This window comes from Eleutherodactylus coqui, chromosome 9 (genome assembly GCF_035609145.1).
Source record: "Eleutherodactylus coqui strain aEleCoq1 chromosome 9, aEleCoq1.hap1, whole genome shotgun sequence".
NCBI lineage: Eukaryota > Metazoa > Chordata > Amphibia > Anura > Eleutherodactylidae > Eleutherodactylus > Eleutherodactylus coqui.
In genome coordinates, this window is record NC_089845.1 from 126,532,967 (window position 1) to 126,560,878 (window position 27,912).

Consider the following 27,912-nt stretch of genomic DNA (forward strand, 5'->3'; position numbering starts at 1 on the left):
GCGTGCAACGCGAGGGTCACGAGAAAGGCATCCTAACATGAAGTCAGCCATGTGTGCCAGGGTACCAGTACGCAACACATGGCTGTCCTCACTAGGAAGATCACTTTCAGGATCCTCCTCCTCCTCCTCCTCCTCCTCAGGCCATACACGCTGAAAGGATGACAGGCAATCAGCCGGTGTACCGTCAGCAGCGGCCCAAGCTGTCTCTTCCCCCTACTCCTCATCCTCCTCATGCTCCTCCTCCTCCTCCTGTATGCGCTGAGAAATAGACAGGAGGGTGCCCTGACTATCCAGCGGCATACTGTCTTCCCCCGCCCCCGTTTCCGAGCGCAAAGCAGCTGCCTTTATGGTTTGCAGGGAATTTCTCAAGATGCATAGCAGAGGAATGGTGACGCTAATGATTGTAGCATCGCCGCTCACCACCTGGGTAGACTCCTCAAAATTACCAAGGACATGGCAGCCAACCAGGCCCACTCTTCTGAAAGGAATTGAGGAGGCTGACTCCCACTGCGCCGCCCATGTTGGAGTTGGTATTCGACTATAGCTCTACGTTGTTCATAGAGCCTGGCCAACATGTGGAGCGTAGAGTTCCACCGTGTGGGCACGTCGCACAGCAGTCGGTGCACTGGCAGCTTAAAGTGATGTTGCAGGGTGCGCAGGGTGGCAGCGTCCGTGTGGGACTTGCGGAAATGTGCGCAGAGCCGGCGCGCCTTTACGAGCAGGTCTGACAAGCGTGGGTAGCTTTTCAGAAAGCGCTGAACCACCAAATTAAAGACGTGGGCCAGGCATGGCACGTGCGTGAGGCTGCCAAGCTGCAGAGCCGCCACCAGGTTACGCCCGTTGTCACACACGACCATGCCCGGTTGGAGGCTCAGCGGCGCAAGCCAGCGGTCGGTCTGCTGTGTCAGACCCTGCAGCAGTTCGTGGGCCGTGTGCCTCTTATCGCCTAAGCTGAGTAGTTTCAGCACGGCCTGCTGACGCTTGCCCACCGCTGTGCTGCCACACCGCGCGACACCGACTGCTGGCGACATGCTGCTGCTAACACATCTTGATTGCGAGACAGAGGAGGAGGAGGAGGAGGAGGAGGGTGCTTTAGTGGAGGAAGCATACACCTCCGCAGATACCACCACCGAGCTGGGGCCCGCAATTCTGGGGGTGGGTAGGACGTGAGCGGTCCCAGGCTCTGACTCTGTCCCAGCCTCCACTAAATTCACCCAATGTGCCGTCAGGGAGATGTAGTGGCCCTGCCCGCCTGTGCTTGTCCACGTGTCCGTAGTTAAGTGGACCGTGGCAGTAACCGCGTTGGTGAGGGCGCGCACAATGTTGCGGGAGACGTGGTCGTGCAGGGCTGGGACGGCACATCGGGAAAAGTAGTGGCGACTGGGAACTGAGTAGCGCGGGGCCGCCGCCTCCATGATACTTTTGAAGGACTCAGTTTCCACAACCCTATACGGCAGCATCTCAAGGCTGATGAATTTTGCTATGCGGACGGTTAACGTTTGAGCGTGCGGGTGCGTGGCGGCGTACTTGCGCTTGCGCTCGAACACTTGCGCAAGCGACGGCTGAACGGTGCGCTGAACTACACTGCTGGATGGGGCCGAGGACAGCAGAGATGAGGGTGTGGGTGCAGGCCATGAGGCGGTAGTGCCTGTGTCCTGAGAGGGGGGTTGCATCTCAGTGGCAGGTTGGGGCACAGGGGGAGAGGCAGGGGTGCAAACCGGAGGCGGTGAACGGCCTTCGTCCCACCTTGTGGGGTGCTTGGCCATCATATGTCTGCGCATGCTGGTGGTGGTGGTGGTGAGGCTGTTGGTGTTGGCTCCCCGGCTGAGCTTTGCGCAACAAAGGTTGCACACCACTGTTCGTCGGTCGTCAGGCGTCTCTGTGAAAAACTGCCAGACCTTAGAGCACCTCGGCCTCTGCAGGGTGGCATGGCGCGAGGGGGCGCTTTGGGAAACACTTGGTGGATTATTCGGTCTGGCCCTGCCTCTACCCCTGGCCCTGGCCACCGCACTGCCTCTTGCAACCTGCCCTGCTGATGCCCTTGACTCCCCCTCTGAAGACCTGTCCTCCTGAGTAAGCGTTGCACACCAGGTGGGGTCAGTCACCTCATCGTCCTGCTGCTCTTCCTCCGAATCCTCTGTGCGCTGCTCCCTTGGACTTACTGCCCTTACTACTACCTCACTGCAAGACAACTGTGTCTGATCGTCATCATCCTCCTCACCCACAGAAGGTTGTTGAGACAGTTGGCGGAAGTCCCCAGCCTCTTCCCTCGGACCCCGGGAACTTTCGAATGGTTGGGCATCAGTGACGATAAACTCCTCTGGTGGGAGAGGAACCGCTGCTGCCCAATCTAAGCAGGGGCCCGAGAACAGTTCCTGGGAGTGTTCCCGCTCCTGAGCAGGTGTCATTGTAGTGGAGTGAGGAGGCTGGGAGGAAGGAGGAGCAGCAGACAGAGGATTCGGATTTGCAGCAGTGGACGGCGCAGAACTGCGTGTTGACGATAGGTTGCTCGAAGCACTTTCTGCCATCCAGGACAGGACCTGCTCACACTGCTCATTTTCTAATAACCGTCTCCCGCGTGGACCCATTAATTGGGCGATGAATGTGGGGACGCCAGAAACGTGCCTCTCTCCTAATCGCGCAGCAGTCGGCTGCGACACACCGGGATCAGGAGCTCGGCCTGTGCCCACACCCTGACTTGGCCCTCCGCGTCCTCGGCCGTGTCCACGTCCTCTAGGCCTACCCCTACCCCTCAGCATGCTGTATTACCAGTGATTTGATTTCACAGGCAGGAAATAAATTGGCGCAAGACTGCAGGCCAAATATAATTTTTTCCCTTTTTGGAAAACGAAAGGCCCCACTGCCTCTAGTGAATGAATAATCTAAGTTTAATAACTGTGCTGTGTTCCTGCTAATGTGTCACAGAACGTGAGGGTAGCAGAGTTATTATAACTCTTGGAGAGCAGGTATTTTTTTCCCAATTAAGGAAAGCAAATGGCGAAGCCAGCAGTAAAGCGTAGCTGGGTGCGTCTGATTTAGCAATGTTGTTCAAGCAGCTCACACGTGTCCACCGCCCTTAGGACGGACAGAGGCTGGACAAATAGATTTGTTTTCAGTTTTTTTCCACCAAAAGGCAGCACTGCGTATATTCAATGAACATGAGAAGTTTAATAACTGTGCTGTGTCCCTGCTTATGTGTCACAGAACGTGAGGGTAGCAGAGTTATTATAACTCTTGGAGAGCAGGTATTTTTTTCCCAATTAAGGAAAGCAAATGGCGAAGCCAGCAGTAAAGCGTAGCTGGGTGCGTATGATTTAGCAATGTTGTTCAAGCAGCTCACACGTGTCCACCGCCCTTAGGACGGACAGAGGCTGGACAAATAGATTTGTTTTCAGTTTTTTTCCACCAAAAGGCAGCACTGCGTATATTCAATGAACATGAGAAGTTTAATAACTGTGCTGTGTCCCTGCTTATGTGTCACAGAACGTGAGGGTAGCAGAGTTATTATAACTCTTGGAGAGCAGGTATTTTTTTCCCAATTAAGGAAAGCAAATGGCGAAGCCAGCAGTAAAGCGTAGCTGGGTGCGTCTGATTTAGCAATGTTGTTCAAGCAGCTCACACGTGTCCACCGCCCTTAGGACGGACAGAGGCTGGACAAATAGATTTGTTTTCAGTTTTTTTCCACCAAAAGGCAGCACTGCGTATATTCAATGAACATGAGAAGTTTAATAACTGTGCTGTGTCCCTGCTTATGTGTCACAGAACGTGAGGGTAGCAGAGTTATTATAACTCTTGGAGAGCAGGTATTTTTTTCCCAATTAAGGAAAGCAAATGGCGAAGCCAGCAGTAAAGCGTAGCTGGGTGCGTCTGATTTAGCAATGTTGTTCAAGCAGCTCACACGTGTCCACCGCCCTTAGGACGGACAGAGGCTGGACAAATAGATTTGTTTTCAGTTTTTTTCCACCAAAAGGCAGCACTGCGTATATTCTATGAATAATAACTGTGTTGTGGCCCTGCCTATACAATTCTTTCCCTGCAGTATCAATGGAGGGTGCAATGGTCTGCAGAGGCGATTTTGAGAAGCAAAAAAAAATGCAGCACAGCTAACAGCAGCCTGGACAGTACTGCACACGGATAAATATGGCCCTAGAAAGGACCGTTGAGGTTCTTGAAGGCTACACTCACTCCTAACACTCTCCCTGCCTATGCAGCACTTCTGTCCCTAATGCCAGGTGCAACGGTCTGCAGAGGCGATTTTGAGAAAAAAAAATTTGCCACTGCTAACAGCAGCCAACACACAGCTATCAGTGGCCCTAATAAGGACCTTTGGGGGGTCTTGAAGCCTACACTAACTACCAATTCTTTCCCTACAGCAGCTCCGGTACAAACAGCACTGTCCCTCATCTAACTCACACCGCATCTGAGGCGAACCGCGGGAGGGGCCGACTTTTATGTTCGGGTGACACCTGATCTCCCCAGCCACTCACAGCAGGGGGGTGGTATAGGGCTTGAACGTCACAGGGGGAAGTTGTAATGCCTTCCCTGTCTTTCAATTGGCCAGAAAAGCGCGCTAACGTCTCAGGGAAGGAAGTGAAAGTAACCAGAACACCGCATGGTGTTCGTTACGAATAACGAACATCCCGAACACCCTAATATTCGCACGAATATCAAGCTCGGACGAACGCGTTCGCTCATCTCTAGTCAGGATGGATGTAGTGGAGTTGTGTGTGTGCAATGTGTGGTGGTCAGGATGGATGTAGTGGAGTTGTGTGTGTGCGATGTGTGGGGGTCAGGATGGATGTAGTGGAGCTGTGTGTGTGTGATGTGTGTGGGGGTCAGGATGAATGTAGTGGAGCTGTGTGTGTGATGTGTGTGGGGGTCAGGATGGATGTAGTGAAGCTGTGTGTGTGAGATGTGTGTGGGGGTCAAAATGATTGTAGCGGAGCTGTGTGTGTGATGTCTGGAGATCAGGATAGATGTAGCGGAGCTGTGTGTGTGATGTCTGGGGATCAGGATGGATGTAGTGGAGTTGTGTGTGTGCGATGTGTGGGGGTCAGGATGGATGTCCGGCCAGCACTGCAGTGACAGTGTCAGGACTCGAGGAGGAGAGCGGAGGAGCAGTACATGCGGTACGAGGTATGCACCATGTACTGCATGTAATTTTGTACGTTTAGGTGGTATACGTTATACCAGCTGTACATATAATTACATACAGGTGGCAACTCTATGGTGGCATAATTAATGTGATAGACAGACTGTTTTTTCTTATATTTAAGGACTCTATATTGACGGGATCTTTTCCATAGGATTTGTATAATATTCAAAAAGGGGTCGAAATACCGATCTACAGGCCGGTAAGTCTTACTTCTATTGTGGGTAAAATGTTTGAGAGTAGAGATGAGCAAACATGCTCGTTTAGATCAATTACTCGATCGAGCATCGCTTTTTTCGAGTAACTGCCTAATCAGGCGAAAAGATTTGGGGGGCACCGGGGGTGAGCAGGGAGTTGCGGGGGGGGGGGGGGGGGGGGGGTTTGGGGAAGAGAGAGCTGTTTTGTGGACCTATTGGTCAGGAAAACGAATTGTAGCATGCTCAATTTTGCAGCGGTTTCCGTGCGGACGGCTTCCATTGAAGTCAATCCGTACAGGCAGCGGATTTCGCGGGAAAGCAGGACATTTTTAAAAAAAATCTGTACTGCGCATGTGCGGCAGCGTGCTGGCCGTTGCTCCCATACACAACTGCAGTGAAGACCCGGACAGATAAGCAGTGTCCTCAGCAGCGGGGAGGGTCGGATTCCACTGCGGCCTCCCGCATGTTTTTTTTTTGCCTTCCTCTGGATCAACATCGTAGGATAATAGGCTGAACGAAATGGGCATACACTATAGTACTTCTATCAACATATGTAGTATGCCTCCTGCAGTCCTTGAAGAGATTGCTGTGACACCCACGTCATGAAGCCTGCAGGGACCCAAATGTTACTGCAGCCCAACAAGAGACCAGTATTATATAATGCACATGGTATGTGGGTGAATCTGATTTTCATTACAGCCCAGGAACTTGAAATTACACGTCTGGTCTACAGGCTCCTGAAATGGACTGGACATTGGGATATCATGAGGATTTGAGCCAAAATGGCAAACTCTGCTTTGCTCTTGGAGCTTCTCTGTATGTAAGTGGGCAAGTTTTCTGTGGATCAGTTTCTGTGTGACTCCACATTAGACGGGAACATCTAGCAATCTGAGCGACTCCCAACGAAGCCTGGTCATCGGTGCTAGACTACCCAGGTTGAGGATTTCACTGCCAAGCTTGAGGGCTCTTCTTATGTAATGGTGTGGAAAGTATACCAAGAGTGGAAAAACATCCAGCGAAAGGCCGCCTGCAGACGAGCGGGTCGGATCCGGCAGCGAGAATTCTCGCCGCGGGACCCGACCCGAGAGCCTGCAGGGACGAGCACGTACTCTCCCGCGCCTGGCGGCCCCAGCTCTTTCATGTGCCGGCTGCTGCGCAGCCGGCGCATGCGCAGACCGGAGCCGGCGGCCACGTGAGTGCATGCCCCGCACAAAAATAGGACATGTCGCGGTTTGTTTGCCGCGCGAGATTTCGCGCGGCCAAACCGCGGCCGTCTGCATAGGAGTGCGTATTGTAATGCACTCCTATGCAAACTTTCAGTGGCAGAAATCCCGCCGCGGGATTTCCGCCCGTGTGCAGGCGGCCAAAGGGAATGCTGTGGACAGATGGAGTCAGGGGAGGATGTCAAGAATCTTTCAAGTCAGTCAATAAAGGTACACAGTCAGGTAAATTGCAGCTGAATAAAACATTGGTGCTCCGACTCCAACAGAGAAAACAACTTTACTATATACACTTTATTATAGTCATTGACATACAGTCCTGTCAGTATGGAGGATACATGTCACTGACAACTTAAATTTAACTTTACACTTTATTTGCCCTCTTTTATAATATTTCCTATGCTATGTAATATAACGGATATTCCTGCAGAAAGTACTGTACAGAGACTAATGATGAAACTATCTTATGCAGACATGGTACACATGTATATGTCTGTATATATATATATATATATATATATATATATATATATATATACACAAATGTAATTAACCAGAAGGGAGAGTGCTATAAAAAGACGCTCTGGAGCTGAAGGACAGACCATAGATTTAAACAGACCCTGAGTATTCCTACAATTGGTCATACTGCAGAGGAATCAAACACAAATAAGTTCCAGAGATCGGTGGAGATCCTATCAGCAGGACATTGTAAAGTTAACATTATAGCAAAATGGAAATGTCCCAAGCAGAGTATGACAGGCATAGACATAAAACTGCATATGGCTGACTGCTGTCTTTACCAAATCCCCCCAAAATATGCACAGTCGCATGTAGATTATATTTATCTAAATATTGAAAGGAACTTTTCCATTTCTAGGCAGCTCTAGTGGCCACGTATCCTAGAGGAATAATGATCTTGCTTTCTCTCCGTGGGAGACTTTGGCGGACTGTCTCATACATATTAGCTCATTAGTTGAGTTTACCAAAATTGATGAATTTGGTAGACATTGATCTGATTGAGTATATCTGCAGGAGGGGTCAGATAGCGTAGCAATCACTCAGTTTTCTATCTAGGCGACCTCTCTATCTTTCTATTCGTACTCAAGTGTTCATAGGAATTATTATCTGCTGTAGTAGAGACTGCCTCTCCATGGCACATCATTGGTGACTGAACTTTGACACATTCTATATAACAATATGTGAGTATGCTGTCTGCTCTACTCAATACACATGGGGGCACATGTCTGAAGACTGGTGTTCAGGCTGAGCAGCAGTAGACCATTGCCTAACATAGTGCAAGCATGTGTAATGTGACCAGTCATGTTGAACAATGCCAAGTCTTATTGTGTTCAACCCAAATACAGTGGTGCTTTAGGTTAATTAGTTCCGTGATGAATCTCTTAACCCAAAACACTCGTATGTCAAAACCAGTTTCCCCATTGAAATGAATGGAAATGGCATTAATCCGTTCTGTCATTTCTTTCAATGGGGCTGCCGCTGCTGCCGGCGACCCCATTGAATGCAATGGGCTACCGGCATCCCCACAGTGATTTTCGGGGAAGGGCTTTAAATATAAGCCCTTCTCTGAAAATTATCCATAGCATGTGTAAAAACTAAAAAAATATATATACTCACATCTCCACCACTGTCAGGGCTCAGGCACGTCTAGCTGCTTGGTCCCAGCACTGTAATGAAGTTCTTTCATCAGTCGGGGATTTAAAATCCCCGCCTGCTGAAAGAGCTGTATCTGATTGGCTGAGCGCTCAGCCAATTACAGACAGCGCTCAGCCATTCAATGAATGACAGCTGAGTGCTGCCTGTGATTGGTCACAGCACTCAGCCATTCATTGAAATCAATGGGAGAGCTTTGCGATCCTCTGCCACAGCTGTGACAGCTGTGGCTGGGGATTCTTTACTCCCGCTGGGAGTCCCCTTGTCACTGAACACTGTGACAGTGCTGTCACATTGTTCAGTGATGAGGGGACACCCCGCGTGGAATATGAAGCAGGCTCATTACCCGAGTTTTTGCTCTTAAATCAGAGCAAAAATTCAGGAGAGAACCTGCTCGCAAGTCAAGAAGCTCGCAAGCCGAGGCACTTGCAAGCCAAGGTATCACTGTACTATGTTTCTCAATGCATTTGTTCCATAAAACTGTAATTATATTGATACATGACCCTTTTTAAGTATGTAAAACCAGTGAGCTCCATTAAACATAAGCTAAGGGTTGGATATGATTACTGATCTGTAGTTGGGTGACTGCCCTGTAAAATATGCCTCTATAGATTAGAATGCATTCTGCCCATTACACTACCACCCAATTGAGAAGTCAGATGAACCTGAACAAAAGTACATGTATTTTAAATAATGTACTGCCTAAGAGTGCAAATTTTCATGTTGCAGTCATGACCCCGATAGTCATAACTTACAAAACAATACACGGATATCTTACACAATTTATGGCAAAAATAGAAAAAGTTTGCATATGTAATAAGTGTACAAATAGGAAATCAACATATGAATACATTGCGGGCACATTATACGAACACTTTAAGAAATCTTGGATATCCTGGAATTGATCATTTTTGTGAAAAACATCATCACAATGGAGTCATACATTGCTCACTGTTACTTTTTTGGTTTTTCTATTATATGTCAGTGCATTCTGTGTATCTATATCATTACATAGTCTTGGACTTAAGTCATTGTTGGCTTGGAGAACAGTCTCCATCCTTGGATGAACCTCGACGTTGGGCTCAAGTCTTCTCTCTGGGTTCTCATTGAGCGGTAAATGTTGTTATTGTTGTGGAAGTGATGTGTTGGGCTTTCAGATGGATAATTCCTCTGGTAATAGTTTACTTGGTAGTTGGTTTGAGGTGGAGGAGATCGCAAGGGGGAGTATCCATGGAAGGAATTTATTCTTTGAAGTGGAGAGTGAGTTGGAGTGGTTGCAGTTGGAGTTGTAGGGGATGTAGGGCGTTGGGGAAGTTGGGTGATGCTCGTAGTTGGGGAGCTGCTCAGTAGTTCGGAGGTGGTGTTTGCACTCTCCTGGGTGCTGCTATCCGTCATAGTGCTCATGATGCTGTCCTCCTTTCTTAATACTGGCTTCATTGGGGCTGGAGACTTTAGTCCCATCACTGGTTTGGATGAGGCATAGAGATGTCTGAATTCCTCATCAAATAACTCAACCACCTGTCCGGTAAACTTGGTCATAAAGCTTCTGTGAACCTGCCCAGAAAGCCATGTGAAGCTGAAAACACAAGCGAAGGCATTGTTAGTGTCATAATTTGGTGAAACTGCAGATGTCTTCTTATTTTTGGAACATTTAATAGCATACAGACATATCAGAGCTGGGTTTGTAATTTGGAAACACGTATGATATAATGCTACTGGTGGTTTTACATATCACTGCAACTAAATATCTACATCTTCCTAACTCTTCTACTTCTAGCATATTAACAGGACATATTCCACAGTGCTGTACAGAGATTGTCACTGTTTATATTACTCCCTGGTCCTATATAGGGTTCACAATTTATTTTCCTTTTCTCTGACACACAATGTGGTAAATTTTATAGAAAGTCAATTAATGTATTTAAGCAATCACTCATTTTATTACCCTTTACCTCCTCCCCACCAATGTATAATCCATACTGTCCATCACCTTCTTTCCCATCCCCTCCACATATGTGCAGTATGTAATGCAAGACTTGCTCCTCTTCCAACTAGATCCCTCCCCCTTATTACATATATACTGTGTGTATGTGTATATATTCATCCCGCTGACCCCCTCTATGGCCAGTACTAGCCTTAGTTATGTATATCCCAAAACACTTAATGGGTTACCCAAAAATTGAACTTTATCATCTATATCCATAGGATAGGTGATAAAAGTCTAATCAGTGGGGGTCTCAGTGGTGAGAATCCAACCGATCCTGAGACGGGGTTACCATGTTGCCCTCTTCTCATCACTGTGGGCTCACTGCACCCACCCGCAGTGAGAGGGTGATTGAATGGAGCAGCGGTCACACATGTGCGGAACTGCTCCATTCATTTCAGTGGGACGGACAAATAGCTGAGTACAAGTGCTCAGCTATCTCCAGCAGTCCCATTGAAGATGAATGGAGTGGCAACATGCATGCTTGACCACTGCTCCATTCAGTCTCCTCCTCACTATGCTCTTACTGCAATGGCGACAAGGAATCAATGGGCATCTCAGCAGTAAGACTCTCACCAATCATACTTTTATCACCCATCCTATGGATACATGATAAAACTCAATTTTTGTACAACCCCAACAAAGGGGGTTTAAAGTACTAAACTACTGATGACTCATCCTCAGGATAGGTCATCAATAATTGAATGGTGGAGGTCCATCACTCATGATCCACTCCAATCAGCTGATTGCAGTGACAGGGGCACAGCTGCTAGCCCCGCCACTGTCATTTCAGTCCATACCAGGCACGGCGCCATTCATTGTATAGTGGCTGTGTCTGGTATTGCAGCTCCATCACATTTACTTGAATGGGATAAAGTTGCTCTCAGACCACGAGACAAATCAATGTGCATTACTGGCCTGAGAAGAGGCGTCAGCTGATTGGCGGGGATCTTGAGTGATAGACTCCCCCTGATTAACTATTTGATGACCCATCCTAAGGATAGGTTAGTTTAGTGCCGGTAAACCCCTTTAATGGTGTATGACTTTTACATCTGCACTCCCTATACCTATGAGGCAGGATTTGCTTATGCAGTGATAGATTTCAGTAGTTTGAGATCTGTTTGGAGCCATCACATAACATCACATAAAATAACATGAAAGAGGAGAAAAAAACCTCTTCTTCTGTATTTCATGATTGCAAACCTCGATAAGTTGACTACTGACACAAGAATGCAAGAGTCGGAGGACAAGGTAGTCCTGTCAATACTTGGTAATTATGAGCATGTAGGAACAGATACAGTGAGTTATGGATAAATGTGATCAACAATTCAACTGTCGTTTTACATTCACCCTTGAGGGTAAACAAAGCTGCGAGTATTATAATGATTAATGGGTAAATTTTAGCATCAAGAAGTTGACAGGAGGGCTACACGGGAAGAGAAGGTCCAATGGAACAACTCAAAATAGGACTCCATTCTTGGTGCCAGTCACACCACTGCACCTATCATGGTGGCTACCGTATGTATAGATTATTCTCTCCATAGATACACAGTGCCAGGGAGAATTCCTTATTACTCCACAGAAGTAGATAGGTTACAATCACTCCAGGGCTAAACCATTGATGACCTCAGGATAGGTCATTGATATTTAATCAGTGGGAGTCCACCACTAGGGATGCACACTTTTCAGCTCATTGAAGTGATAGCGGCACTCGGGTGAGCAATGCAACAACTTCAGTGCATACCAGGCACAGGGCCCAACATTGTATCGTGGCTTCGCCTGGTATAGCAGCTCAGTCCCATTCGCATGAAAGGGACTGAGCTGCTCTCAGGCCATGTGACCAATGGACATGACGTTACTGGCCTAAGATGTGCTGTTGCCTTTTAGGACAGCCGATTGGTGGGGATTCTGATCCATGGACTCATGCAATTCAACTGTTGATGAACTATCCAAAAACTTGTTAGCACTGATAGAACCGGAGCTACAACTGTTTGCCTTAGAACAAGCCTAGTTCATCCAAAACTGTAATTTTTTTTTGTAGAATAATACTTGGGGTAATCTGTAGGGAGGTTAAAAAAAGTCTGCACTTCCTTTCTTTTCTGTTGTTCATTTCTGTTAAGAATTATGCACACCAGCTTGCTTTAGGATCTCCTGGAGTAAAATGACGGGCTTGGTTGTCTATCCTAAGGGCTCAGTCACACAGGCGTTTTGACGCACAAATTTTTGAGCGCATCAGTTATGCGTTAAAAAATTTGAGTGACCGAAGTGGGCGTCATGGCGGAAAAAACGCTGCTAGTAGAGTTTATCCGCTTAAAAAGACTGCTGCCCGCTATCCCCTGCTGCGGCTGTGACAGCTGCAGCAGGGAATTCCTTGGATGTGAAACTCCTGGATGCTGTCACGTCTAGGGGTTTCACCTGTGGACACCTATTCATGAATTCATTGATTGGCTGAGTGCAGGGACCAATCGGAGGCAGCTCTCAGCTGTCATCAATAGCTGAGAGCTGCCTCTGATTGGTTACAGTGCTCAGCCAATCAGAGGCAGCCCATTCAGCAGGCGGGGGTTTTAAATCCCCGCCTGCTGAATACTCCTCAGAGCAGTACAGGAGAAGAGCCGGCTGGACGTGGCCGAGCCCCAGCAGCTGCAGAGAGGGGAGTATAGATTTTTTTTTATTTTTTACACATTTTTAGGATGGTTTTCAGGGAAGGGCTTATATTTTAAGCCCTTCCCCGAAAATCACTGCAGCTCTTGTTGGCAGCTCATTGCTTTGAATTGCTGCCACCCGCCCTATTGGGCTCAAGGTGAAACCCCTGGATGCTACAGCATCCAGGGGTTTCACATACACAGAACACCATTTAGCCACAGATCGTAGTTACATGCCATCTGCGAATTGGTGTCCTATAATTTTCGACGCAGGCGTTTTTCCGCATGTAAAATTCGCACATGTGACCACTGCTATTGAAAAGCATTGGTTCTATCTAGTGCAAATTTTTTGACTAGCGGAAAAACGCCTGTTACAAACTCCCCTGTGACTGAGCCCTAAATATATAGATGGAGACCATATGATGGGCCATTTCAACAATGTTGCCTAGATCATACTTGTTACGAATCACAACCAAAGATTGTCTTGCGTTGACCCTTACAAGTTTTTTTTGTTGTTGTAACATATACTTGAAAAAAGCTTAATTAAAAAAAAAAGTCTGCAAGAAAGAAATGGCTTGAGCGGCAACTGGTATTCCCTAGACCTTTGTAGTTTACTACTTAGTATATATTATCACTGGGGAAGGCAATGGTAAACCACTCTGCACAAACAGTCTACCAAGAAAACGTCACAATGCGACATCACCCTAGGAGTCAGGCATGACTCGGTGCTTGCACCAGGTGACTTTACCTATATATTATCATGGGAGCAGAAACTGCACAAGATCAATGCAAGATCAGTAAAGCAAAAGCAACATTATTTTAGTTAAAAAAATTACAATTTTAATTGAAAGAAATGTGAAAAAAAATCACAAAAAGTTGACATAAAAATTGTACAATATTTCAAACAAAAACATTCCAATCCCGTTATTGAATCCCTCTATTTTTATAAAAAATCCCCCCCACTGAGGCGATGAAAAGTACTTCACACAAATTAGAGAATGAAAGGAATGGAACATGTTGATGGCACATGTTTGTATTCACGCCATACACCTGTACCCATAAATTAATGGAGGTCTTACGTAAGAATGATGGGTAACAATGCCAGCTGCAGAGCCTACACCCAGTCTTGGCACATATTGCTGGAGTCTCTGCCAAGCTGCACATAGTCTTTAAGGGCTACAGCCCTTATATAATAACTTCTCTGTGACAAGAGGGTAGTAAATCAAAAACATTCAAGGAAAAGAAAGAATTAATCAGCAAATGAAAGACTAATTAGCTGCGCTGCAGAAAAGTGGAAATAGATTGGTATTTAGCATGAAAGGCGTGAAAAGGAATAATCCATATGACTTGGGACGACACAGGTGACACTGAGTCATGTTACCGTAGTGCAGAACAAAAATCAGACTCTGGGCAACAAAAAATAGTAGGGCCCCCAGCATAATTCAACCCACATAATACCGCCATATAGTACCCAAATAATGTACAGTATTCAAAATACTCCTTTGAAGATCACACATAATACTGCCATATAATTCCCATATAGTACAACTTAGTTTTCCAATAATACACTGCTAAATAAAACTGCCTCCTCAGGCGCCCCTTGTAAATGGGGGGAACTGGGCATTTGCCTAGTTTACCACCCCTTAAAATGGTTATCTGGAAAAAAAAAATCTAAATAGTTCAGAGTGCTGGAAAAACATTTTTTAAAGTTTTAGGGCTTATTCACACTTTTGGCAGTTTTAGCAACAGGCTGCATATAGACCGCATACAGCATATTGACTTCAATGGGCCTTTTCATGCATGCAACTTTTTTTTTCATGAACCCGCAGTTCATGTAAAAATAAAAAAAATGTGATCCATTTTACCCTTTCCAATCCACTGTCTGACCTCTAAAGACATTATGATTTAAGGCTGTACAGCTCTGATGTTGGAAGACGCCCGGCGGGGTTCTTTTACTGTATACTGCCAGCCTCTCTGCTGTCGGAGACTATCCAGTGTGTCACCTCATGCAGTACTGGCTTTAGCCAGCATACAGCGCCGTTGTATAATGGCAGAAAAAGAGTAAGCCTCCTAGAACAACCAGGATACAAATTGGATTGGAAAGGGTTAATGGATGAGAGTAAGACATACAATGTCAACGGTCCCCGCAGCTGGGACGGCACACGGATTCACAGGATAGAGGGAATCTAAAGGATACTCGTTCAGTGTAGATGTATGATCTGCATGACGAATTTGTTCATTTCGTGCCCCTCTGCCTCCATTCACTGAGCGATAATCACTCTTATATAAAAGTACAGGAGTGATTACCGCTGGAACGGCTGTAAGGATGCTTTCGCACCCGGCAGTTAGATAGATCTCATTTAGGAACTGATTAGTTTTCATAAGGTTCATCGTTCTTATGGTAACATTGGGCCGCCTGGGCACTGGAACAGGACGTTTTGTCAGCTCCTGTAATGTAACAGTGTTCTTGCCTCTTTCTTTAATGCCGTTCACAAAACATCGATATTGAAGTTTGGCTCTTTTTACAGGTTTTTATAGTTGAAACTAAATATTTATTACCTGAAAATAGTGAAACATCTATTATTTTGTTCCATAAGATTTTTTTTAATGCATTTACATTTTGTCCTATGTTTTTTGTTTTTGCCTCTCGGCATTCCATTGCTCATAACTTGTGTTTTTTTTAGGATGATGTCCTTATGAGCGCTTGTTTTTTTTAGAAGAACTAGGTGTACTTTCTTATAATGCTGTTATTGTACATACAGTATAAGCGCTTATTCAGATATCGGCCGGATGATATGCACTGTCCCTTCTTGCAGGGGGAGGAGGTGGGACAGGCCGGGAGTAGTGCACTGAGCTCCCGCTCCCTGTCCACCTCCTCTTCAGCCCTTGCCACTGTTTGCTATTGGAGGGGCAGGACTGGGTGGAGCTAAGTTCCGCCCCACCCTACCATTGCAAATAGTGGCAAGTGGCAGAGAGGGGGCGGGAGCTCAGTGCACTGCTCCCGGCCTGGCCTGCCTCCCCTTCCTGCTGAGAGAGACAGCGTATATCGGTTGAGCGTGGAAACCCGGCTGATATACGGACGTCTGAATAAGCCTTAAGTTAGCGATACATTTATTTTAATTTATACTATCATTTGAGGGAAATTCAGAAAAAAAATGACTTTTTATTTTTAAAGGGAATGTGTAATCAGAAAATGTCCTATTGTTTAAACCAAGTTTTAATGCTAAACATTGATTTGCATACTTCTTGTAACTTTAGTACCGTTCCCAAATGTGTAACTTGAAGCTCCCGGGGCCACGATGTCTTTCCAAAACGAGTTTTCCAATGAACACTCCTGCCAGGGTTGCATTATGTATCACCATTAGAGATGAGCGAGCGTACTCGGTAAGGCAAACTACTCGAGCGAGTAGTGCCTTTTGCGAGTACCTGCCCGTCTCTAAAGATTCGGGTGCCGGCGGGGGGTTGGGAGCAAGGGGGGGGGGGGGGGGAGATCTCTCTCTCACTCTCTCCCCTCCGCTCCTCCCTGCTCACTCCCGCAACTCACCGCTCTCCCCCGCCGGCACCCGAATCTTCATAGACGAGCGGGCAGGTACTCGCTAAGCACAATACTCGCTTGAGTAGTTTGCCTTAGCGAGTATGCTCGCTCATCTCTAATCACCATTAATAATGCACAGGGGGCCCAAAAAAACACGTGCTTTTCTGTCTCCATGCTGTTCCCACGGACTGCTATAACTTGCACGTTCCAAAGGTTTTCAAGAAGAACGCAACATTATTAAAAAAAATATATATATATATATATATTACAAACTGTAAAGTGTTAATGAGATAAAATGATTCACAGAGTGGCGGATGGTTTTCTTAGCTCCCTAATACGACCAAAGACAGAGAAATAGCATTAGAAAATATTGATATAGATAGATGTATACCTCGACAATGCCGGGTATATAAGCTAGTATATATATATATTTTCCCACCACTCATACTACCAATCAGCTGTTTGTTTTGTCAGCATAATTGAAGTGTCAAGTCGGAGATAAATGGAAACTACTGATTGGAACTCCCTCATTGTGATTGCTTCTTGGCATGTCAGTTTTTATATATGTCATGCAATCATTTCCCAGAGAGCTGAACACATGCGCTGACACTGGTAGAAAAGCTAAACCTCATTAGTGATTTTCAACATGTCAGAGGCAGGGTAGCCCCGGGGTGTATGTCCTGTCATGCATGCACTCAACTCTGCTGCATCCTCCCTCCGTGCCCGTGCTATAGTCTGTGACTCAACTCCGAAAACTATGTCATCGAATGATTTGGATGTTGTCCCCATTATTCCAACACTTAGAAAGGAGGAAAGATTACAGATCGGTAACAACTAGGGTTACCAACCATCTAGATATTCCTGGACAGTACGTAAAAACAGGGCACTTTTCTCAGTGTCCATGAAGAAAAATGGAGTGGTCCGTGCTGAGGCCGGTGGTACCTGAGCAGGTTGTTATGACTATAATCATTTTACACTTCCCATTAAATGCTGCTAAGGAGTTCATATCGTGATATGACCTATACCCCTGTACTGCTTATAATATTTATCCTTCAGTATGGTTTTCCAATGTGCCCGTAAAAAAGGTTGTCTATCTGTGATTTTTCGATGAGTTGTCCAGAAAAAAAAAATTCAGGTTGGCAATCCGGCTGACAATGTATTACTTTAGCTTTGTGTGTAAGGGTCTCCCCCTAAAGTGTAAATGTTGCCAAAGGGATGAACTAGAAAAGTGCGCCAAAGCTTGCACCAAAATTACCGCCAGTGTTGGCACAGCAGAACTAAGCATGCTCACTGGACTGATGGCAATTTGTTAATGCCTTGATATAGAAATGACAATTTTTTAGCTATGTAGGTTATTGAACAGACAGAGGAAGAAGAGGCTATTGGTTGTGAGGAGAAAGCGCACAGTGCTGGTAAGGAAGAGGCCAGAGAGCAGCGGTGAGGAGACACATGACTAAACCTGAGATAACTGGAGATGGTTCTGCCCAGCTTCAGAGTGGAGCAGGATCACCCGGCACCAGCAGAGAGGAACAGAGAGGGGCCTGACCCCTGAACAATGCTGCAGCATTGCTTGGGTTGGTAGAAGCATCAACTCCCGTAAATCATCAAACCATAAATGAGGCCGGCCTCACTAACAACGCTAGGTGTGCACACCAGCTGTAGGGGACACAGCCACTATACAGGAATCGGACTGTCAATAAGCTTTCATTGCCTGAACCTCAGTTCACTGACTGAGTTGGTTCTGCAAGGGAAAAAGTGGAACGGGGCTTGGGTAGCGTGCAAGCCCGAGATAAAAGGGATATTTCAAGTGGGTTTTGTAAGCTGTAAGAAACTGTACTGCCAGCAGTAGAGTGTTAATGATATTGCCTAGAAGGTATTATTATATATTAGTTGATAGAATGTTGAGAATGGAAAGTAAAATTTAAATTGCTCGATCATTATCATCTTCTTTATCTTTATTTCTGCATTTTTAAAGAAATATTGTACATTTTGGTTACTCCGTCTGCTGCATTGTATCCTGAATCCTGCATTGCTATACCTCATCTGTGACTTCAGTCTGTATTGATGTAGAAATTCTGTAATCTGCCCTGTACTGCCTCCATGAGTGTAGCATAGAGTACTCACCTAACTGCGATCCAGCACTGTCTTTTTGTCCCTCCTGCTAACAGTGGCAGAAATATCAGGCGCAGATTACTAGGCACCAGTTATGGGTATACTATCCTTAGGTTTTTTTGCTTCCTTTCTGCTGCTGATTTGTAAATTGACTCCTAATTTGACCCAACTTGCTTGACTTTTCTTCTGCGTTACTCATCGGTGATACCCAATTCTCCTTCACCAACAAAACCTTGGCTCAGCCAACTACCTCCCTGAATTACCTTCTATGGTTTCACATATGCTTAGCTCTACCAACTATGTTAACACTTCACGCCAGGTGCCACATTCAGATTTGTCTGATTACCACTGTCAACTTCTGCACCACCTGACCACACTCCTGTTTTTCAGTTCCTGGTACTTTTCTGGAGACTTTTATGTTTGTCCATAGCAACCATATCATAAACTTATCTATGAGTTTGAGTCCCCAACAGTTAGCTGTCATCTAAGGAAGCAGTCACTTGACTAGATGATGACTTCTGGTCCTGGGGCCAGCCAAGTTCGTCGACCCTAACTGAAGTAGTGCGAAAAGAGGTTGCTATAGGTAAAATTGTGAGATCTGGTTCTTTCCTTGGGTATTGTTGGAATCAGATTATTACAATAGGGCACTATATCATTTGAAGAATATCTTCATAATCCTATGGTCGATGACTAGACCACAGTTGATTCCCTCTGTAGGAGACCAATGACCACTGCGTTTTAGGATTATAGAATGTATAAAATTACTTTTTTTTATTTTACAGTTTTTGTAATGTCATCCTTATAAGTACAAGGAACCCTGAAGAAAACACAAATGTGTTTTGGAATATACCTCTGCACAGATGGACTATGGTAGGTTGTAGAACATCAATATAGAAATAGCATTACAAGATGATTGTGAAATCTTGGTGATTTGCCCAAGACTAGGAGAAAACATGGCTTGATGCCCTTTGTTGGAAACCCAAATCCTAAAGTTTTTTCTGTCTACTGGTCTAGTCCCTTTACCCTATCAAGTTCTAGGCTTGTTACTATAAAGTTCTAGAGTACAAGGAGAAGAGGACCTCCAGAACATGGTCTACTAGACAGGTAGGTAGGACTGAAAATCTTAGGTTATAGACACTGAGTCTAACCCACTATTGTGTACAGCATTTTTGCAATAGGGGAACCACTAGAACAACTGGGGCTTTCTGTGATTAATGAATATAGTATGAAAAATATTGAAACATTTTCTGGGGGATTCGGGGATTTAAGGTAACTGAATTATTTTATATAGGTTAAAGCTACTTCATACAGGACAACTGTTGGGTACATAAGGGACCAACAGCTGCCTCACCAAATATAGCCCCTGTGCATTCACACAGCAGCAATAGTCATTCAGAGAATGGAGGCAGATAGCCCGGAGATCTCTTCTGGCTGCTCCCCTCCATTCACTGCAAACAGGCAGTTGTTCACAGATGAATAATTAACTGCCTGTTTATATGGGCCGATAGTCCCTTGGTTTGTAGGCGAGCTAAAAACCAAGCAACTCTAACAAGTGAGCTGTTTCTCATCCAGTGCCCTGTCAGTGCCCATGTGTACACAGGACAACTATCGCCTGAATTCGCTGTTTCCAGCGATTATTTGGGAGATAATCGTCCCATGTAAATGTATCTTTAACCCACTACCTGTGACCAATCAGTGTAAAATAATATCAGTAATTATTAATGGTTTCCAGATTTTTTTGGATTCCACCACATGACAAAAGTGGGTCAAGTCTTTTAATATCTGTGTTTAAAGGCGTTGTCCCATCTGCACAAGCCCCTTTTTGGGAACCTGCAGGCAGCTATATACTTGCTTTATTACAGAGTGCACATTCAAATTAGTAAGACATGGCGAGTCCGCCAGAATGGAATCTGCTCAGTCTAACAGTAGTTTGGCTAATAATGTACCCTTTCCTTGATTTTAGGACACATGGACAAGAGGTGTCCAGATGGCCTAGTCCAACCGCATACTGACTCTCCCACATACTAAGTCGGGAGGTGCCAAAGTTACTGCCTTCTATTAGTCTGTACTTCTGGGCTGCTCAGATCTCTGAGAAGCTATTCTCTGCTATACCCCCCCACCTATATTCAGCACACGGAGCTATACCAGCTATTTACTATCAGAATTACTCTGTGCCTCAGCAGGTCCTCCTGTCCACCACACCAATACCTTTCACAAAATCCCAACTACCCTCAGTTGCAGGCAATGTTCTCTTTGCATATACATTTCTGGCATGGAACATAGTAACATAATATGTTAGGCTGAAAAAAGACATATGACCATCTAGTTCAGCCTATTACCCCCCCCTCCCCCCCATGTTGATCCAGAGGAAGGCAAAAAACTCCAATGAGGTAGAAGCCAATTTACCCCACTTAACGTAAAAATTCCTTACTGTCTCCAATCTGACAATCAAAATAATCCCCGGATCACTGAACCTTCTGAAGTAATTAGTGACTATAACATGTAATACTGTAACGCTCAAGACATGTGTCCAGGTCCTTCTTGTACTCCTTTAGTGAGTACATCATCACCACATCCTCAGGCAGAGAGTTCCATAGTCTCACTGCTCTTACAGTAAAGAACCTTCTTCAATGTCAGTGTAGAAACCTTCTTTCCTCTAGACGTAGAGGGCGCCCCCTTGTTGCAGTCACAGTCCTGGGTATAAATAGATGATGGAAGAGATCTTTGTATTGTCCCCTGATATATCTGTACATACTTATTTGGTCGCCCCTCAGCCATCTTTTTTCTAAGGTGAGTAACTCCAATTTTGATAACCTCTCTGGGTATTGTAGTCTACCCATTCCATTTATTACTTTAATTGCCCGCCTTTAATTCCTCTCTGATATGTCCTTCTTGATGATTATCTCTTACATATTGGACCATCCTTGTAGACCTCAGATTGTCTATGGATCCCATAAAAAGTGACAAATCCAAAATGATGTCATCTTTATATCAACCAATCAGAGTTCATCTGTTATTTTCTATTAGCCAATAAGCGATGGACTCTTATTCTGTGGCTTTTTCTTTGTTGCTTGGTGTTTTTGCAAGTGAACTGATATGGATGTAGGTAGGAAACCTGTATCCTCATGTACATCTCAGAGCTGGTTACTCCCAGGATTATGACTTTGGTGTACAGATACAGAACTGCTCATTAATATTCTCTGGTTCTTGTAAACCTGTGGACGTTCTGCTCCAGCTTTTCCAAGTAAACATCTTAATTAAGAGTTCATTAGCAGTGAACTTTTATAGCTTCTTCTTAAATGAGTCTTTCACATACCAACGTCACACCTATCCTGCTATTATACATTAAAGTACCTCCTTGGGGCATACGTTCTACTGATTATGTGATATTACCGAATCCAATTCTGTAGGGGTATAAAGCCGGCTCCAGGAGTCTCATATAAATGCTTCGCTGGAGGTGATGTACAGTACTTTGGCCAAATGGAAATAATAATCAGCAATTTTATATATTTTTTTTATAATATAATGATGATGAATCTATGGGTAATTTATATTTAGAAACTTATGAAAGGGGTAATTCATAAAAAAGTAAGGCCCATCTGTGTTTAGACTCTATTACAGATTTCCATTTCTCTGTTCCGTTTGTCTACAGGTTGTGTATGGTATTGCAGCTCAGTCCCATCCACTTCAATGGAGCTTAGCTGCAATACCAGACACAACCCACAGACAAGTATGGCGCTGTTTCTTGAAGTAGGCAGCCATGTTTTTCTAATCCTGTAAATCCTTTCATGTCAAATTCTTGTATATATGGCAATATGAATGGATGGATTAATTAAGTTCTTTAGTGATTATGTGGCTAATATCCACGATTAGGTGGCTCTAAATATCACAAAATCTTCTTACAACTTCCCACATCCCTAATGGTGGCAGCTCTTACTGGTTTTGTCTTCTGGAGAAACAAAGATGGCCGACCCGCTTCTCTGACTGCCTGATGCACACTGTGTATTACTACAGTATGTATCAGTGGTCTAAGACACTACAAGATAGGAAGCCGCAGTGACGGCTCTTGGCCTCATGGCTGGAGCCTATGGGGAGAATCGAACGCTTAGCGCAGCACTGTTTCCGTAACTCTCGTTGAAGTTAATGGGAGTTACAGCAACAGCGTAGCACAGCATGTTTTGCTATTTACATAACTTGGGGAGTTACGCAAACAGCATAGCGCATTTTTCTACTCTGTTTCTGTAGCTCCAATTCACTTCCATGAGAACTACGGAAACAGTGCTGCGCTAAGCGCTCGACTCTTTCCAACAGGTGTTCTGAATAGAACGGCTGGGATTTCCTATCTCGGCCATGAAAAGTCAAGATGGGAATACTCCTTTAAAGGAGAATTCCCATTTCAGCCAGTCATAGCCAAGATGAGAGTACCCCTAGCGGCTAGGGTGAAATAGGTAAACAGCCGATCAGGCTTTGCTATGCTCCTTTTGGATCTCGCATAGAAATAAATGGGAGCTACGTAAAAAGCGTAGCACAGAGTTATACTGTTTCCTAAACACAGGGGCTGCGGAAACAGACTAGCTCATTGTGCTATGCTTTTTATCTTAGTTCCATACACTTCTATGGGAATTGCAGAAACACAGTAAGGGCTCAGTCAGACGGGCGTTTTTATGTGCGCAGTGTGATCTTTTTTATGCGCGACTGAGCCCTAAGACAGACCGCACAACTGTTTCCATAATCCCGAACACCCCCAAGCCACCCCATGCAGGCTAGGGTGGCCACTAGAGATGAGCGAACGTACTCGGTAAGGCCGATTTCGCAATCGAGCACCGCGATTTTCGAGTACTTCACTACTCGGGTGAAAAGTACTCGGGGGCGCTGTGGGGCGTGGCGTGGTGGAGCGAGGGGTAGCAGTGGGGAACAGGTGGGAGCTCTCTCTCTCTCTCCCTCTCCCCCCCACTCCCCTCTGCAACCCCCCGCTCACCCACAGCGCTCCCGAGTACTTTTCACCCGAGTAGTGAAGTACTCGAAAATCGCGGTGCTCGATTGCGAAATCGGCCTTACCGAGTACATTCGCTCATCTCTAGTGGCCACATATTAAGATATAAATGTAACTCAGAGGTGGGTCCTGTCTGTATCAAACTGTGGATATGCCATGGTACCACTCCTTTAAAGTTATGTTTTAAATTAGACAATAGATCATGGACAATAGATTATCTCCTATTAATAAGTATGTCCTCCCTCTGCCAACCAAAAGAATTGCATGTTCTTTTTGCACCGAGATCCCCTATTTGTCACCTCATGTCAATGGTCACATCAATAGAGCCATTGGAGAATGCAGTCAAGTAACTGTCAATCAGTGCCATATTCACATTTAGCCATAAGAAGAGGTGTAACCTGAAGCTCCTGGGCTCCAATTCAAAATCTGTAACAGACTCCGACCTACCATGTTCCACTCATAATGCTAATGTCTTCCTCTGTGGCTTCTTCAAGCAATAGGGCCCGATGTAATCCCCACCCCATATACTAAGATCCCTGACCATAGCTGATTCCAACAAGATACAGGGGAACACATTTTGATTCTCTACAATGGGCAAGTTGCTTTGCCCCTTTCCAACATGCTCCGCACATGTATGGCGCACATCAAGTGTCATTGTATGGAGCCCGCTACTTACACAGCAGATGTCTGCTGTCATTGAGATAACTGATCTATCTCGGCCGTTAACTGTTTAAAGACCACTGTGAATTCTGTCCCAATTGGTATTGAAATGTCCCAATCAGCCCCCATGCCGAGAAGAGATGACATTGCCGGGTGCCATTCAGGTGTCATGGTAGCCTGGGTCCTTCTGAAGGCCCGCCGAAGCTGTCATGTATCTCCACTTATTAAGACATACGTATGGCATGTCTTAATAGAATACCTGCCGAAATACAGCATTATGTAGTACTGTAGTATTGTAGTATATTGCATACAAATGATCCCAAGCTCATACTCCCTGTGGGGACTAAAAAATGTAAGAATAAGAAAAAAAGTTTTTATATCATTAAAAAAAATTGGAATTGCTGCTAAAATGTCAATTTATTAAAATATCAAATTATTAAATACACAGGGTGAATGCTGCCCGAATTGCACTTTTTTGTTCACCCCATCTCCAAAAGAAAATTGAATAAAAAGCGATCAAAAATCATATCGATCCCAAAATAGTGTCAATAAAAGCTGCAGGTCACTTTGCAAAAAATGAACCCTCGCACATCTGTATCAACGGAAAAATAAAAAAGTTATGGGGTCAAAAGATGGAGATAAAAAGGAATTTTTCAAAGTAATTTTATTTTTTTTCAGTAGCACAATATTAAAAGGTATTTACATTCGGTATTGCCGTAATCATACTGACTCACAGAGCAAATTTGACATGTCGGTTTTACTGCACTGCGAACGCCATAAAAACAGCCCCACCCCCAAAAGGCATGGCTGCGTTTTTTTTCCATTTCACCTGACTGACAATTTTTAAAAAAATTTCCAATACATTATATGGTACGTTAAATGATACTACTGAAAAATTAAACTTGTTCCACAAAAAAATAATTCCTCATGTAGCTACATCACCAGACAAATAAAAAAATATATAACTTTTTTGAAAGTGGAGAGCTATACTGTGTTTGTCTGAAAATAAGACCCTGTCTTATATTAATTTTTGACCTACAAAGGCTTATTTTCAGGGGACGTCTTATTACACTTACATAGCAGGCTCAGTCCTTGCCCCTCCCACTGCTCTCCGGAGCTTCAACACGGTGAGCTGCGGTATTGATTGGTTAATTCATAAATCCCACTTCCACAATGCGATGGCTGTGATTGACTGAGCAGCGCTCGAGAACCAATCAGAGCCATTGCTTCCTGGAGATGGGTTTTATGAATTCCGTAACCAGGAAGTGATCTTCTGTGGGTGGTCAAGGTCTGCAAGAAGCAGTGGAGAGCAGCAAAATGGCCCTGAAGCGTCCTGCTAGGTAATGTATTCCTTTTATTATTTTTTTATACAATGCAGCTAGGGTTTATTTTCAGGGTAGGGTTTATATTTCAAGCCTCTTAAAAAATTCTGAGAAATCAGGGCAAGGTGTATTCTCAGGGTAGGTCTTATTTTTGGGGAAACAGGGTAGATGAAAAAGAAAAAAAAAAAGAAAAAGGGCTGCATCTGGAAGGGATTAATATAGACCCAAAATTTCACAGTGCATAACCTTGTCTAATCCCCCCCCCCCCAATTACCCAACATTTGTACACATGAACATGTGACATCATGCATGTACTTTATAAGCTAAATTCCACACCTGACAAAAATTTCTGTGAATTCGACCTTAGGGGCAATTTTTTTAACCTCCCATCGTCTTGACTTATACTGGGGCTCTGATCTGCAGTACAAAATGTTTGCTACCATGGACTTACTTTTGTACAAATTTGGATATTTTTTCTACCTTGGTGGTAAAATGATATTTCGGCTTGGTAAAGAGGAAAAAGATCCAACCACAAGTGTGTAAGCGGGCACGAGGCACTATATGGCGCACACGCCCAGCACCTGCGGCTCTGCTGTCCACACCTACTGAGCCTCATTAATTATTAGAGATGAGCGAACACCAAAATGTTCGGGTGTTCGTTATTCGTAACGAACTTCCCGTGATGCTCGAGGGTTCGTTTCGAACAACGAACCCCATTGAAGTCAATGGGCGACCAGAACATTTTTGTATTTCGCCGATGCTCGCTAAGGTTTTCATGTGTGAAAATCTGGGCAATTCAGGAAAGTGATGGGAATGACACAGTGACGGATAGGGCAGGCGAGGGGCTACATGTTGGGCTGCATCCTAAGTTCACAGGTCCCACTATTAAGCCACAATAGCGGCAAGAGTGGGCCCCCCCCCCTCCCAACAACTTTTACTTCTGAAAAGCCCTCATTAGCATGGCATACCTTTGCTAAGCACCACACTACCTCCAACAAAGCACAATCACTGCCTGCATGACACTCCACTGCCACTTCTCCTGAGTTACATGCTGCCCAACCGCACCCCCTCCCCCCCACAGCGCACACCAAAGTGTCCCTGCGCAGCCTTCAGCTGCCCTCATGCCACACCACGCTCATGTCTATTTAGAATTGCGTCTGCCATGACGAGGGACCTCAGGCATACACTGCAGAGGTTGGCACGGCTAGGCAGCGACCCTCTTTAAAAGTGGCGGAGCGATAGCCCACAATGCTGTACAGAAGCAATGAGAAATAGAATCCTGTGCCACCGCCATCAGGAGCTGCACACGTGGGCATAGCAATGGGGAACCTATGTGCCACACACTATTCATTCTGTCAAGGTGTCTGCATGCCCCAGTCAGACCGGGCTTTTTAATTCATAGACACAGGCAGGTACAACTCCCTATTGTGAAGTCCCTGTCGACCCACAGCATGGGTGGCTCCCTGGAACCCACCGGCGGTACACAGAAATATCCCATTGCATTGCCCAACACAGCTGAGGTAGTAATGTCGTGCTTAATGCAGGTGGGCTTCGGCCCACACTGCATGCCCCAGTCAGACTGGGGTTCTTTACAAGTGGACACATGTAGGTTTAACTCCCTGTGGACCCACTGCCTGGGTGGGTGCCAGGAAGCCACCGGCGGTACATAGAAATATCCCATTGCATTGCCCAACACAGCTGAGGTAGTAATGTCGTGCGTAATACAGGTGGGCTTCGGCCCACACTGCATGCCCCAGTCAGACGGGTTCTTTAGAAGTGTACAGATGTATTAAAAACTCAGTGTGCACCTACAGCATGGGTGGCTCCCTGGAACCCACCGGCGGTACACAAAAATATCCCATTGCATTGCCCAACACAGCTGAGGTAGTAATGTCGTGCGTAATACAGGTGGGCTTCGGCCCACACTGCATGCCCCAGTCAGACGGGTTCTTTAGAAGTGTACAGATGTATTAAAAACTCAGTGTGCACCTACAGCATGGGTGGCTCCCTGGAACCCACCGGCGGTACACAAAAATATCCCATTGCATTGCCCAACACAGCTGAGGTAGTAATGTCGTGCGTAATACAGGTGGGCTTCGGCCCACACTGCATGCCCCAGTCAGACTGGGGTTCTTTACAAGTGGACACATGTAGGTTTAACTCCCTGTGGACCCACTGCCTGGGTGGGTGCCAGGAAGCCACCGGCGGTACATAGAAATATCCCATTGCATTGCCCAACACAGCTGAGGTAACGTCAGCTGTAATGCAGGTGGGCTAAAAATTAATTTGATTACACTGTAGGCGAGGGCCCACAAAAATTGCTGTATCAACAGTACTAATGTACATCCCAAAAATTGGCCATGGCCAGCCAAGAGGGCAGGTGAAACCCATTAATCGCTTTGGTTAATGTGGCTTAAGTGGTAA

General features: G+C 45.4%; 1 protein-coding gene across 1 annotated transcript in view; it reads right to left on the reverse strand.

The window, feature by feature from the left end:
* Positions 1-6,830: 6,830 nt before the first annotated feature.
* The window catches only part of FAM83A (family with sequence similarity 83 member A), a 58,751-nt gene continuing 37,669 nt past the window's right edge, over positions 6,831-27,912 (reverse strand). The window contains exon 4 of the mRNA XM_066578482.1: positions 6,831-9,816. Within this exon, the coding sequence (XP_066434579.1) occupies positions 9,264-9,816 (553 nt within the window). The 3' untranslated portion in view covers positions 6,831-9,263. The remainder of the gene's footprint in view (positions 9,817-27,912) is intronic.